This window comes from Oppia nitens, unplaced genomic scaffold (assembly GCF_028296485.1).
Source record: "Oppia nitens isolate AA-2021 unplaced genomic scaffold, nextdenovo-longstitch-racon4-pilon3 scaffold17_pilon_pilon_pilon, whole genome shotgun sequence".
Taxonomy (NCBI): Eukaryota; Metazoa; Arthropoda; class Arachnida; order Sarcoptiformes; family Oppiidae; genus Oppia; species Oppia nitens.
The window spans coordinates 505,334-518,965 of NW_026533196.1; the positions used below are offsets into that span (position 1 = coordinate 505,334).

The 13,632-nt window shown below is 24.2% G+C and overlaps 1 protein-coding gene across 5 annotated transcripts; it reads right to left on the reverse strand.

Moving 5' to 3' along the window:
* Nucleotides 1-777: 777 nt before the first annotated feature.
* LOC128965396 (putative uncharacterized protein DDB_G0282133) lies at nt 778-7,652 on the reverse strand. 5 transcript variants are annotated; one of them, XM_054312083.1, is made up of 7 exons: nt 7,081-7,652; nt 5,732-5,801; nt 5,573-5,668; nt 3,984-4,214; nt 3,203-3,924; nt 1,343-3,131; nt 778-1,268 (listed from the first exon to the last, which is right to left on the reverse strand). In XM_054312083.1, the coding sequence occupies exons 1-7, from the start codon at nt 7,363-7,365 to the stop codon at nt 1,135-1,137; spliced, it is 3,327 nt and encodes a 1,108-aa protein (XP_054168058.1). In that variant the 5' UTR covers nt 7,366-7,652; the 3' UTR covers nt 778-1,134. The 5 variants fall into 5 exon arrangements, with proteins under 5 accessions (XP_054168058.1, XP_054168059.1, XP_054168057.1 ...); XM_054312084.1 differs by having other exon boundaries at nt 1,343-3,128; nt 3,984-4,217; XM_054312082.1 differs by having other exon boundaries at nt 3,984-4,217; nt 7,081-7,651.
* Between the last annotated feature and the right edge of the window lie 5,980 nt (nt 7,653-13,632).

A 13,632-nucleotide genomic window follows, 5' to 3' on the forward strand; every position in this document is an offset into this window, starting at 1 on the left:
CAATTAATTAAAAAATATTAGCCTATATTACAAACAATTAAACACTTCAATTAAATAAACCTTTTAGGAATTTATAATTAGGAAAATTTGTTACCCTTTAGTAAAAAACAAATTATTTCACTTTTTTGTGTTATTTATGTATCTTTTAATAATTAAAAATAAAACATAAGTTTTTATTGGGATTTAACTTATGTTAAAGGCTTATCCATATCAGTGTTTGTCAATAGACTATTATAATTAAACAAACAAAAAATGTTAACATTTCTTTAAAAAATAAATTACATAATAATAATATTAAAGAAAAAATATTTTATGGCATATTTAAAATAATTATAAATAATTGTCAAAACAAGCAAAAAGATATTTTAAAGACAATTGTTGCTTAAATTTTAATTAATTTATAATATCATAATTTAGTAACTTAATAATCATGATATATGATATTTATATATATATATATATAGAATTCTGTATATTAGAGAATATAGATAATATATAATAAATATTTAAATGTTTGGAAAATATTTGTTTTATGAGTTTCAGATAAAGTAATTAATAATATGATGTATTTTTCACAAAATGTCAATCATTTATACCCAAAAAGACCGAATATAACAATGGTTTTAGGCATAGGCAAACTCAAAGGCCACGAATGCATTGATTGAAACATTCACTAAATCTATTAGTTTATTAACACTTCATTTTAATTATAATAATTATATTAAATTGTAGAGAAAAAAATTTAAGTAAAGCTAAGTTTCAAAACCAATTGCACCCCAAAAATAAAATAAATAATAAAACCAATAAATAATTAAAAACAATACTTTAAGAGTATAAGTTAGATCATTAATTTAAATATATGTAAATTTGTTGTTTATTAGACTCTTATACTTATTTAAATGAATGTTTGTTTATAATTATGGGTGAAAATAACACAAACAAATCCATAATTTTGTTCAATAATATGTATATTTAAGTGAAAACATGTTTGTTTGGCTCAATTTAAAGTTTAATACCAGACCTTAACAGTCAATTTTTCAAATAATTCATACTTTTAATAATGAAAAGTTTTAGATAAAAATAAACCTAATTCAACAAATGTCGACAAATCAACTCAACAAATAAAGACACCATTTATTTGACTTTCGAAGCAATGGATCTGTCATTTCTTTCGTGGACATCAAATGAGTGACGAATATCTTTGTTTCGATGGAGTAATCTATTGGTGCCATTCTCTAGAAAGCTGTCCTTTAATTCAATTCCAGTCTCTATATAAATGTGGATAAATTAAAATATCAATAAAATAAATAGTTATACAGTATATAGATATATGAAAACTAACTGAGTTTAGGGCGACTTGAGTTGGATGTCATATGAATTGATGATCGCGAAGAAGTCAATGAATTGATTGATGAAATCGATTCTTTATCCTTTGGAATAACATATAATGTATTTCGCTCTTCGTTTTGATTGAGTTTATCTTTTGCCGAGCGCTGAGCTATTTGTGAATAAGTGAGACGTTTAATAGAGACATGAAGTGAGTCTCCGTTATCATCGCTATTATTATCATTTAATGAGTTGTAGTCATGTATTTGATCATCATTTCCATTGCATTCAATTATTTCACACAAACTCTTATTGGAGAAACCATTTGGAGAACTGGGTTGAGTGTGTTGTGCACTGGAATGTACTCTATTATCATCAAAACAATCAGAGTTTATGGAAAGCGAATCGTTAGTGCCGTTGAACTTAGTTGGGGTCGACATCGTAGAGGAAAGGTATGACTTATCTTTTGATTGATTCCCCTCAATCACTTCAGATGAAATCAAATCAGATCCCAAATCCGACTCTAAAGTACAAGTATTTAGACTTTTGGCAGGAATTATATTACTATAGCTGTGATCCAAGTCATGACTAGTTTGGATCACATTACTACATATACTTGAATTAAGACTCGAATTTGAATTTCTTCTGGTTTGAGACACTTCTTCATTATTGCAGCTCAGGTTGTCTTCATTACTAATAACATCATATTCACAACTATTTGCTTTCATGTCTTTTGGTGACTTTGGACCAATCAATCCATTGCTTATATTATTTACAGCATTTGTTGCATTCATTGAGCTATTAGACACATTTGACTCAATTTTGATGTTATTCGTGTCATTTTTGTCACTCTTATGTTTGATGGTTCCCTTTACCACATCTGCCAAAGAGGAACACTTACCTACACTCTCCTCATTGTCATTAGTATTATCGTTTGAGCGGTTATTTGCAGAACTGGGTAAAGGAGGAAAAGAAGTGGCCTTTAGATCGAAAGGCTCGGTGTGTGAAGTATTGGTCATTATTTTAGTGGTAACATCAGGTTTAGGAGCACTTAAACTATCACTAGAATTACTTGCATTTTCATTGTCTTCTTTACGTACTTTTCGCACTCGATTTCTATTATCGCGACTCTTCTGAGCCGTCAAGTTATTAACCGTCGGTGAGTTGCATCGATTGTCAACTCGACTTTCATTATAATTATTATTATTTAAATTCATCTGTGGTTTTGTAGAACAAGAGTTGCAATTTTGAGCTAATCCTTCATGTTTTGGAGATAATGTATTTGTTAGCACAATACCATCGACAGCACCATTAGGTGAAACACTTGAAGAGTTGCAATTGTCGTTATAACTCATTGGTTGCAATGTTTTTGTATAGTAGTGTTTGTAATTATTAAAATGTGTATTATTTGCAATAACTTCAGAGCCAACAATTGATCCTTTGGTTGAACTATTGGTTACAGCTGTAGCTGAACCGGGACTGCCATTTGTCACATAATGATTATTGTTATTAATATTATTAATAATACTATTGATATTAGCGGTAATGTTAGTCAAACCCGAATTACTATTGTTATTATTAGTGTTGATATGAAAATGCTTTCGACTATTAGCTTGAGATTTGATTTGATTATTTCGTATGGAGTTCTTTGATGCGTAAATGTTATGGACAGTTGAGTGGGGACCGTATGTGTGCGGAGCCAAACCATTGGCCACAAATACTGTACTCAAATCATAACAAGCAGATGGTGTACTTGGAGTCCATGTCTGAAGCATTGATGGTGGATAAAATGGGGGATATATCTGCTATTCAATTAAATAATAATACAATATTAATACAATTATATATATTGTATATTAATTCAGTGGACACATACTCTGACTGTAGGCACGTTTTGATAAGTAGTAGTAAAGTTGGGCTGAGATATACCGGTAGTTGGCTGTGGGGTTGGAGTGAAACAAGTCTCGGTATTTGTATTTGTATTTGATATGCTATTTATGCTATTATTTGCTGAACTAACAGTTGGACCGACAATTGGTGGGCGGAATCCATTCTGTTTAAAGTTATTTGAAACCGAGTGAACTATGGGTTTGGCTTTAATTCGTGCCATAATTGGTTTGCCTGTCTTTGGAAATACTTTAATTTCTTCACGAATATATCGATAAGCTCTTTGTGCGTCTTCATCATTCTCGAAGGTCACATACCAGCTCTGATTGTGTGCAAACTCACAGCAGACAAACTTCGGACAATTCTCACCATTAAATAAATTCTCGATATCTTTGGCTACAGTGAACTCCGGTATTTCCCTGAGAATAAGTACACATCTTTTGTGAAGTGGTCTCACTTTCTCTCCCAAATCGTCCACTTGTACTGATGGCGACTGTCTTAACACATCGACAACTAATTGCTTGTCATCAGTCAAACGTTTGATTAGTTCAAAGTTGGCTACAATTGCTATCGAGACGTATTGATCCGAATCCATCTGTGATATCAAATATGTGTCTCGAGAAAGATTTTCTCGCGAAAAATAATACTCCAACTGCTGCTGAAGTGCTCGTCGTAAGTCTTCTTCAGATTTTTTCGACATTGGATTAGTTTCTTTGAACAAAGAAAATAATTACTATAATTAAAATATATCAGAATATAAAAGATTATACCATTAATTAACTTACGAATAGATTTGTCTGGTTTGGTCTTATCTGATGATTCATCGGTAGTCTTGTTGGCCAAACATTCATTGGTTTTGTTCGTCACGTTTGTGATCATCACTGGATTCTTGTCTTCATTCGACCGATTGGTTAACATTGGCATCGATTTTTGGCCTGAAGTATGAGTGCTTATGTTATCCTTTTTATTGCTGATCTTCAGTTCACTTTCCAACACATTATCTACTGTTTGACAAATAAAAGACAACAATTCAGTTGTTAACTCAATTGCAATCAAATATCAAATCAAATGTTTTATGTGACAATCAATCAATTTCTATGAAATGATAATTCAATGCAATAACAAACACAATAACAACTTATGACGTAATATCAAATCATAAAATATTATTTATTAATAATTATATTTTCAAATAAATTATCAAAACTAATATTATTTTTTAAAAACAATTAATTTAAAATTATAAAAATGCTATAATTTGCTCATATTTTATAATATCAACGCAAACTACTGTTGCCATCGACGCCCATCTAATATCCGGATATTATATTTAATCATAGAATTAATTACATAAAAAATATTAATTAATATTAAATAATAACTTAATTTATGTGTTGATTTCTGTATTAAATTAAATATAAATACTATAAATGACAATTTATATAATAAGTATTATACATAAAAATTCTATACTAAAATCTAACTAAATAAATAAATTAAGCAAATTTTAAAATTATTTTGTAATCTGTTATCAAAAAAATATTTAAAAATAATAATTTAAAACTATTTTAAAATCATAACGTATTAAAACAAATAAATATTTAATAATAAAAAAATAATATTCACATAAAATATTATATATTTAATAATTTATAAAATTAATTATGTCTTACTCACAATTGACATAATTATTAAGGCATCAATAATTAATAGATTTATATATGATATATTTATTGTGTACACAATTTACCGGTAATTATAATATGCAAACAATATAAATAAAAATATCAGTCACAAATTATTTTAATTGTTATAAAAAAATATATAAGATTGAGTATTCATAGATAACCTTAAGTTTGAAATAAATTTAGCTCACATTCAATGGTAAAATAATATTAATATTTACCTCATATGGTATACACATTGCAATTGTTTTAAAGAAATATTTCATTTTACAAATTGTGTACAACTGTTAAATCGATATTAGATTAATATTTCACTAAAAATTAATTTTTATATCATATTGTCAATAATGTTTGTCTGCTTTTGTGTCGGCAATTGTGTGAATATAAGGGATTTATTATATTTAAGGCAATTATTATATTGAAAACAATCTGAAAATAGTGTTGTGTCTGAGTCGACGCATATCTATTGCATATACAGTATATATATATATATATCACAATATATTGCAAAATCAATGATACAATCTATGTATGCATTTAAATGTCATACAAGACTGTCACTCATCTTAAGAACCGATATATTTTATATCAAAGATATTGTTAAACCAAAATAATTATAAAAAATATTAATTAATTTTTACTTTTAATTGTAAAATTGTTTTGAATTTTCAAACCTTTATTAAAATTATTGTCCAAATTGTTTGTATTTATCTTTTTTATGTCATGATTTGAACACCTTTTTCTTGTTAATAGTTGTGTCGTTGCAATTGCTATCAAATAATTTTAAAAATTAATTATTAAAATCATTTAACACTATATTTAGTAAAACTTACAATTGTTTGTGGTTTCACAGCTGTTAGCACTGGTTGTGCATAAAGTTGACTGTAGTGTTGATGGTTTTACCTGTATTTTAATGAATACATTAATTAATTTTAATTTATACAGATTTATTTCATATTATGTACGGGTAATTCAATAATTTCAATTTTACTTATGTATTAAATAATAATATAAATATCAGTTTACATTTTATATATTTATCAAAATGATATTAAAATAGCTTGAAACTCAAATTTATATAATAATTGTTTGCATGTTGAAATTAAGCCAATCAATATATGTAATAAAATTATTCAAGTTACTTAAATTACATTTATATAATATTAAAGCATATTTTTTATAATTAAAATAAATTCAATATTTGTTAAGTTGCATAATAAATAATCAAACAAATGATTTATGAAAACTATACAATAGTAGTATAATTAATTGCTACTTTAATTGTAGCAAAATTTAAAATATATATTTTATAAATATTATATAAAACTAATATTTTTCTATCTTATTTTAAGTTAAGCATAATATTAGTTATTTAATAATATTAATATATACAAAGTAAACATACATTTTCATATTTTATTACAACCTTTTATTAAATAAATAAAAATATTTTATAGATAACAATTGGAAACAAATAATAAGAATGTTTACTCAAATTAAAATAAAAACCGCTTAGAATTATAATACTATATTTGTGCTTAAAATAGTATGTAATTATTATTATAATTACTTTAAATAATATGTATATTTAAATTTATGTTCATTTTGATAATATTTTCGTAATATAATATTTAAATATCAACATAAAATCATGTTTAAAACGTCAATTTAATTATTTATTTAAATACCTCTTAATAAACACTAAACAAGTGTATGAAACTATACAAAGGTATAAAAAAATTAATTAAATGTTGAAAATAGAGGAAAGACTAATAATTTAGACTATACTGTAGTAAATACACTGTAGTAGTGGATGGACGGATACGGGGGCGGATAGACTATATATGTCATCAATGTGTTGCTCATATCATATATGTATATATAGTTTTATCGATATGCCTGTGCACTGATCAACGCGTGCTCCTTAAGAATGGACCAAAAAATCTATGATTTCATAGTAAATGTGTTATCAAATGTGCCGAAACTTCACTACATGTCTCCCACATTATGAGGGCGTCATAACCCTTAACCTTTCGACCACAAAACACTCAATCAATAGGTACTTAAAAATTAATACTTTAAAAATAATTAAAGGTAATAATGAATAAATTTAAGAATAATACAGTAAATGATTGAATATTAAAAACCAATAAAATGATAAATCAATCCAATAATTGAGTACCTTTTGAATGATGAAACATCTGGGACTATATGAACAACAAATATATGTATCGTTTGAATTCAATATAGGAGACAATGATTGTAATGGAGTTCGCACTTCATTTGCGGCCGAAACTCGTGATGTCGACCTATTGGCCGGACTGTACGGCCAAATATTTGGTCGACGCGGTGGCAAACGGTTAGACATTGCCAGTGATAGACATGAGGACAAGTTTTGTATGAATTGTTGTGATCGGTGTCGATGTAGTTGTGTATCATTGCTACGAATGGCACCGTTTGGACGCATCCGTACGGACACAACACTACCATCTGCTTAGTTAATACACTAAAGTTAGCCCAGTATTAGTTAACTGGCATCACATTAAGTGATTCAACTAATTATTATTAACCAATTAATATAGCAATTAAACCACAAAAAGTAAAATATTGTGAAACAGCTGTCAATCTGTTGCTTAACAAATCTATTCTCTATTTGTTAAAAACTCTATATGTCTGACAACAATATTGTCTACTAATATATGGTATATATATTTATATATACAGTAGTATAGAGTACTCGACTTAAACATTATCTATCGATTTGGTCTAACATTCGCCTACATTCACATCACAACACAAACACCACTCACATGTTTGTACGCAAAGCCTACGTAAATCAATATCATAGCCATAGACATAGCCATAGACATGCCCAACACCGACCATACCTACCAACACAACTATACACCATATCATTCATTCATACACTAAGTATTATAAGTATTTATCAATTAACAACTAATGTCACTGTCAATCATCAATAAATATAGCTAATTGTCATCAATTGATTCAAATTAATTCAAACCGTTCAACAGTCTCATCTCATATGTTTATATCAATAAAATCTATAACTTTTCACTACTATTTCACTAATAATTTAAATTTCAAAGACAGCCATTATTTACAATTAAATCTATTAAACAAAAATTCATAGTATAAACATAGTTGTAAAACATTAGTTTTCATTACAAATTATTTCAATTACATCTTATGCATAATTAATTTCATTTTAATTACAATCATATAAATATTTATTGATTAGTCAATTTAAAAAAATCTTATATTTGAATTTTTTAAAACCCAATAAATTACAATATTATGAAATTCATTATATCAATTATAATTTTAAATCATTTTCCAAAATTAAAAGCATTTTAATAAAATATATTTAACTATACCTATTTAGATAAATTAATATAAAATAATTGTAGTTTCTAAGCAACAATTTTTTAAGATCATATTTTAATTCATGTAATCACTAGATAACGCATGTGTTAGACAATCTGTTACTATATTTATAAAAAAAAACAGACACTCAAGTGTCTAATATTTATTAATTTTATAAATAGTTACTAAATATTACATATATATCCAATAAGTTAATATAAATGCATCAATAATGTAGTATATTAAACAAAGCCCTATATAAGTATTATTATTAAAACCAATAAAATAGTGTTCACAAAATATTATACATTATCTCTGTAATGAATGGTTCAAAACATGAAAAATTATTTTCAAATACAGTAATAATTTGATTGTTTTATTTTATTTACTATATGGGAAAAAATAAAAATCACATATTTTATTTGCAACGGTTAATAACCGGTTAAAGTTATTTTAAAATTAGTGTTAATTTATATCAACGAATAATTTCAATTATGAGGATATTGTAAAATATTATACAAAACTGCAATATTTTGAGTATTTCTGTTTTATAAATATATGAATTTATAGACTATATATTTTTATATATTATTAATCTTATATATCTTTTAATGATAATTATAAAATATTTATGTATATTTCATTTTAACAAAAAAAAAAACATTTTACAATTTAAAAAATTTGAGTAAAAATAGAAAAAAATAAATTAAATATAATTAGTAATTAAGTTGAAGTATTAAAAGCAATATTAACTTAAAATTATGCCGTCATTTGATAAGATGTCTGAAAGTGTAATCAAATGTTAAACACAACACATGACGACCTCATTCACTGAAGTCATTGTCATTTAGTGCTATTTAAGAGCCGTAACAGTCATTATAAACTGTTGTGTACTCATTATATCCTCAATTTTTGACCATTTTTTTTGCTATTAAATAAGTCAACACTAAATAACTATACATTAAATATAACTCAATTAATGTCGCTTTTAATAATATAAAAACAATATATAACACGTTTGTTTACATTCAAATAAAACAATATTGCCCTTGGTAATTTTATATTTAAGTAAAATATTAGGTTTAATATAATTAAAATATTTATAAATATTACATTATAAATCATATTGATTATGCAATTTTCATACTAACATAGCATACATAAAACCATAAATAAATTCAAACATTTATTATTACTATGAATTCATATCATAACTTCATGATTCATAAGTCTAAAAGTGAATATTTTAAATGAGAAAAATTTAAAAAAAACAAATGATTTGTTTTTCAATATAGTTTAGTTAATAGAGTACTATATTATAGTAGTCTAATTATGGCAACAAATGTTACATTTTCTCACACAAACCACAACTTTATTTAACCTGAGATTAATTAATGTAAACAAATAGTTTTGAGTCCATCTTAAAAATTCTTTGAAAGTTGTTTTTAGTCAAAAAAAAATTGTTTCATTGAGTTTTGGTTGTATTTCAAGAAAAACTAGAATTCAATTAAAAAATTTTATTTATTTATTTTTTAAAAATCGTTGACTCATTTGGAGAGTGTTTTAATAATGGTTTACATTTTATATGAATTAAAAATTCATTTAATTTTATTGATAACTTAAATGCTACTAAACATTAAACAAACCAGTCATTCATACATTCATTTATTCTACTCATTAATATTGCAGTAAATATCAGTAAATAAAATTATTATTATACGATCCATACAAGTCAACTATTTAAAAAGTCATTAAAAATACTTTAAATATTAATAAAATCAAATAAAAAGTTTATATATTGTATAGTTAAATTTGAAAAATATATTTAGCAATATTAAAACATTGGAAAATTTGCATTTTACTTATTTAAAGTTTTTGGGATGAATTTTTCAAGTTTACTATAAAAATCTAATTTTTTAATTAATTTTTAACGAATAATAAATTTGGTGATCATTAAAATTTTATTTAAGCAAATCAATTGTATCTTTTTATTTAATAAATGTTTTTAAATAAATATAAACTTATATAATATATGTTACAATATAAACCTAATGAAAATTGGTGGCCAACATATATATATATATATATATATGACAATTTAAATTAAGACAGTTTTAAATTAAACTACAAAAATTTAATCAAAACTATTTTTAGGTGAAAACTAATATATTGTGTATAGTATATCATATACTATATGTCTAACAAGTGTTGTTAACCTTAATTAAGATAACGTTTAATTTTGAGCGCAAACAACAAAAATTAATATCTATTGAACTCATAGCGAAAAATTATTTTTAGATTTAACTCTTATATCATTCAAAAATTATAGACTATTAACTAGTTTTTAACACTATGTTATCAACTTTTTTTTCAAGCAAAAGCACAACTAAAACCAAAAATTATTTATAAATCACTTGTTATGTACTTTTAATTAATATAAATATATTATACTTGTATTAAACAAAATAAAAATATATTTTGACATTTATTATTATATACTTTATAATAGTTTATAATAAAATATTCAAAACGTGTTATTTAACAACAAATCAATTAATTGTTGTTAACATAATTAGCTACATATAAATTATAATAAAAAAATAATTTGCAAACAAACAATTGATAAGTAGTGTTACGGAAAGATATTATGATTGCTATTATGAATATAACAGTACAATCATAAAGGTTTGGCTCATATAATGTAAATAATATAATAATAATAATAATAATAATCAGGAAGTGTTGTATCGTTTCATTACAAGTGTGTCTGCTTTGGTAACATTGCATAGCATTGTATATGCATTGCATTGCATAGTATGCATACATTGCATACATTTATTGCTTACACACCAAAGCATTATACAATTTATTATATATTTCAATATTTTATAAATACATTGTTATATCATATATGATATCATATACTTTTTATTTTTATAAAAGTGGTTATTATTTAATCAATACAAAAAAAACTTACCGATTGATAAACGATATGATAAATCAATTAGTTTTGACCACAAGATATAAATAATAATTGCATTGAAAATAATTGTTTCACTAAAATAAGCACTAATTTGCATAAAAGTTAACTCAAGTTTACATTAATGAAAGCTATAATCACACGATTAGCTCATATAATAAATATATATATATATACTGTACAGTATATATGAGTCTAAAAAAACACATAACTTATATGAAAAGCGACTAATTGTCCCACTTTTGACAAATGCATGGATCAAACAAATGTGATGATTGATTGCATTGATTGTATTGATTGTCCACAAAATGTAATGACGGGTCACTTATGGGTCAGTTATGATGACTCACTATAAGCACTGTATTTATTGACCAAAACTATTGCCAAAACACTGTTTTAAACTACACTTGACTTGACTTTCAATGCATTTAGTCCTCCATTGACTGCATATATCCATTGAACTCATACTATGTGTTGAATAGACAACAAACACACTGTCAATGTATGTCTGTCTTGTGTTTACTACATATTGCCAACACTTCTAACGTTTATTATTAATGCAATACATGTAGAGTACTGTATGATATAAATACGTTATTTATGAACAAAATAAAGTCTAATTATATTATATTAAATTTATTATAAGTTTAAATACTTTAATATATTTACAATTTTTAGTCGATTAACTTAATTAATTACAAACATTTTTTAGCAAATATGAAACTTACAATTTAATCAAATTTAACATTACATTACATTACTTATAACATTACTAGTGATACATTGGTTGCATTCAATGTGTAATCATAGCTAACAATTATTTTCACTCTTAAGCTTTTGCGGTTCATTTAACTTTGCATTTACTTTAATCTTCTAATAGACTATACTTTTATATAACATTATATTAAATACAATTACAAATTATAGGTAATTTATATAAAATTAAATTTTAATTACAGCCATTTTTATAGTGTTAACAACATTTATTGTTATACAGTAGACAGTAATTGTTAAAAATAATAATTTATTTTATTAAAGACTATCTTTAAGAATAAATTTTTTAAAATATATCATACATCTAAAATATTTTTAATTTTTAAAATTTTATTTCATCTGGTAAATTATTTATAAAAGTTATATAAGTATATTAAAAATATTTATCAGATAAAATTCAATGAATTAATACAATATTATAATTTCATAAAAAAATATGATATAGAGTTTCACTAATATGTTTCTTAATTAATTTTTCATATTTTTTAATTATAATATTTACAATTATTTTACAGTACTTTTAATAATAATAAACTAGTTTATCCCGCATAACATTTATATAGTTGTGAATTCTGTTACTAATTTTTAAATATTCATAAGAAATTCGAATGACTGCCAAATTTGTTTCCAATCCTATCCAAGCATAAGATTAACAACAAAATGCATTATAATGAGATCTATCGCTATGCATATGCAATAGTCAATCACAATTGAAAGTCTGGTTATAAATAGTTACGTTAGTTTTACTCGACAATTATGGATATCTAATTTCTATAAAAAAAAGTTTTGAAAAATTTTTACAAAACTAGCACAGGTAGCTAACCTCCCCGTTCTCTGTGACTCATACAATATAGCAAAATGTAATTACACCGCTTATACTTACCTGTCCCTAAAACATACCTGAGCTCAATAAACATTTAAAATTTCCCATAGAAATAACATTTCTTTTAATAAAAATTGAAAATATAACAATATATTTTTAGGTTTGAATTAAAATATGGTTGTTGGGGAAATGTGTCATACATACATACAGTCAGAGACTATTATCTTAAAGTATTATCTTGATATATTATAACAATAAATTTAATTTACAGTAATAATTATTAATAATTAGTCCATAAATTTTGTAACTTTTATTATAATAATTGCAAATTCTAACAAATTGTATTAATAATCAAAATGTATAAAATTATATTTTAATAAAAATACTATAATACTTGTATTTATTATATATCTTTATAAATGATTATAAAGTGAAAATACTTTGAATTTGAATAATTAATTGCTAACTATTGTAAATTTTAGTATAATATTGAGTTAAAAATGACTTTTATAACATTATATATAAAATATTTGACTTATATATACAGTATTATTGTTCAAAATCTTTTAAATATAGATAAAAAACAATACATTATTTTATTTTTAATTAATTATTGGTCATTATAAGGTTAATATACTGCATATAATTTATATTATAGAAAAAGTGAAAAATGAATTAATTCAAAAATTTGAATAAAAATAACTATTACTATTGTAAGGGTACTGTATTATAGGTATATAAAAAAAATATTTTATTGATAATTGATATAA

What these genes read in the sequence shown, in the direction of transcription:
- LOC128965396 (XM_054312082.1), bottom strand. Translation starts at nt 7,365, where the DNA reads ATGCGTCCAAACGGTGCCATTCGTAGCAATGATACACAACTACATCGA. An exon ending in TATTCGTAAGTTAATTAATG is followed by an intron (nt 3,925 to 3,983) that starts GTATAATCTTTT and finishes CTTTGTTCAAAG; the next exon opens with AAACTAATCCAATGTCGAAA. An exon ending in AAAACGTGCCTACAGTCAGA is followed by an intron (nt 3,132 to 3,202) that starts GTATGTGTCCAC and finishes TTAATTGAATAG; the next exon opens with CAGATATATCCCCCATTTTA.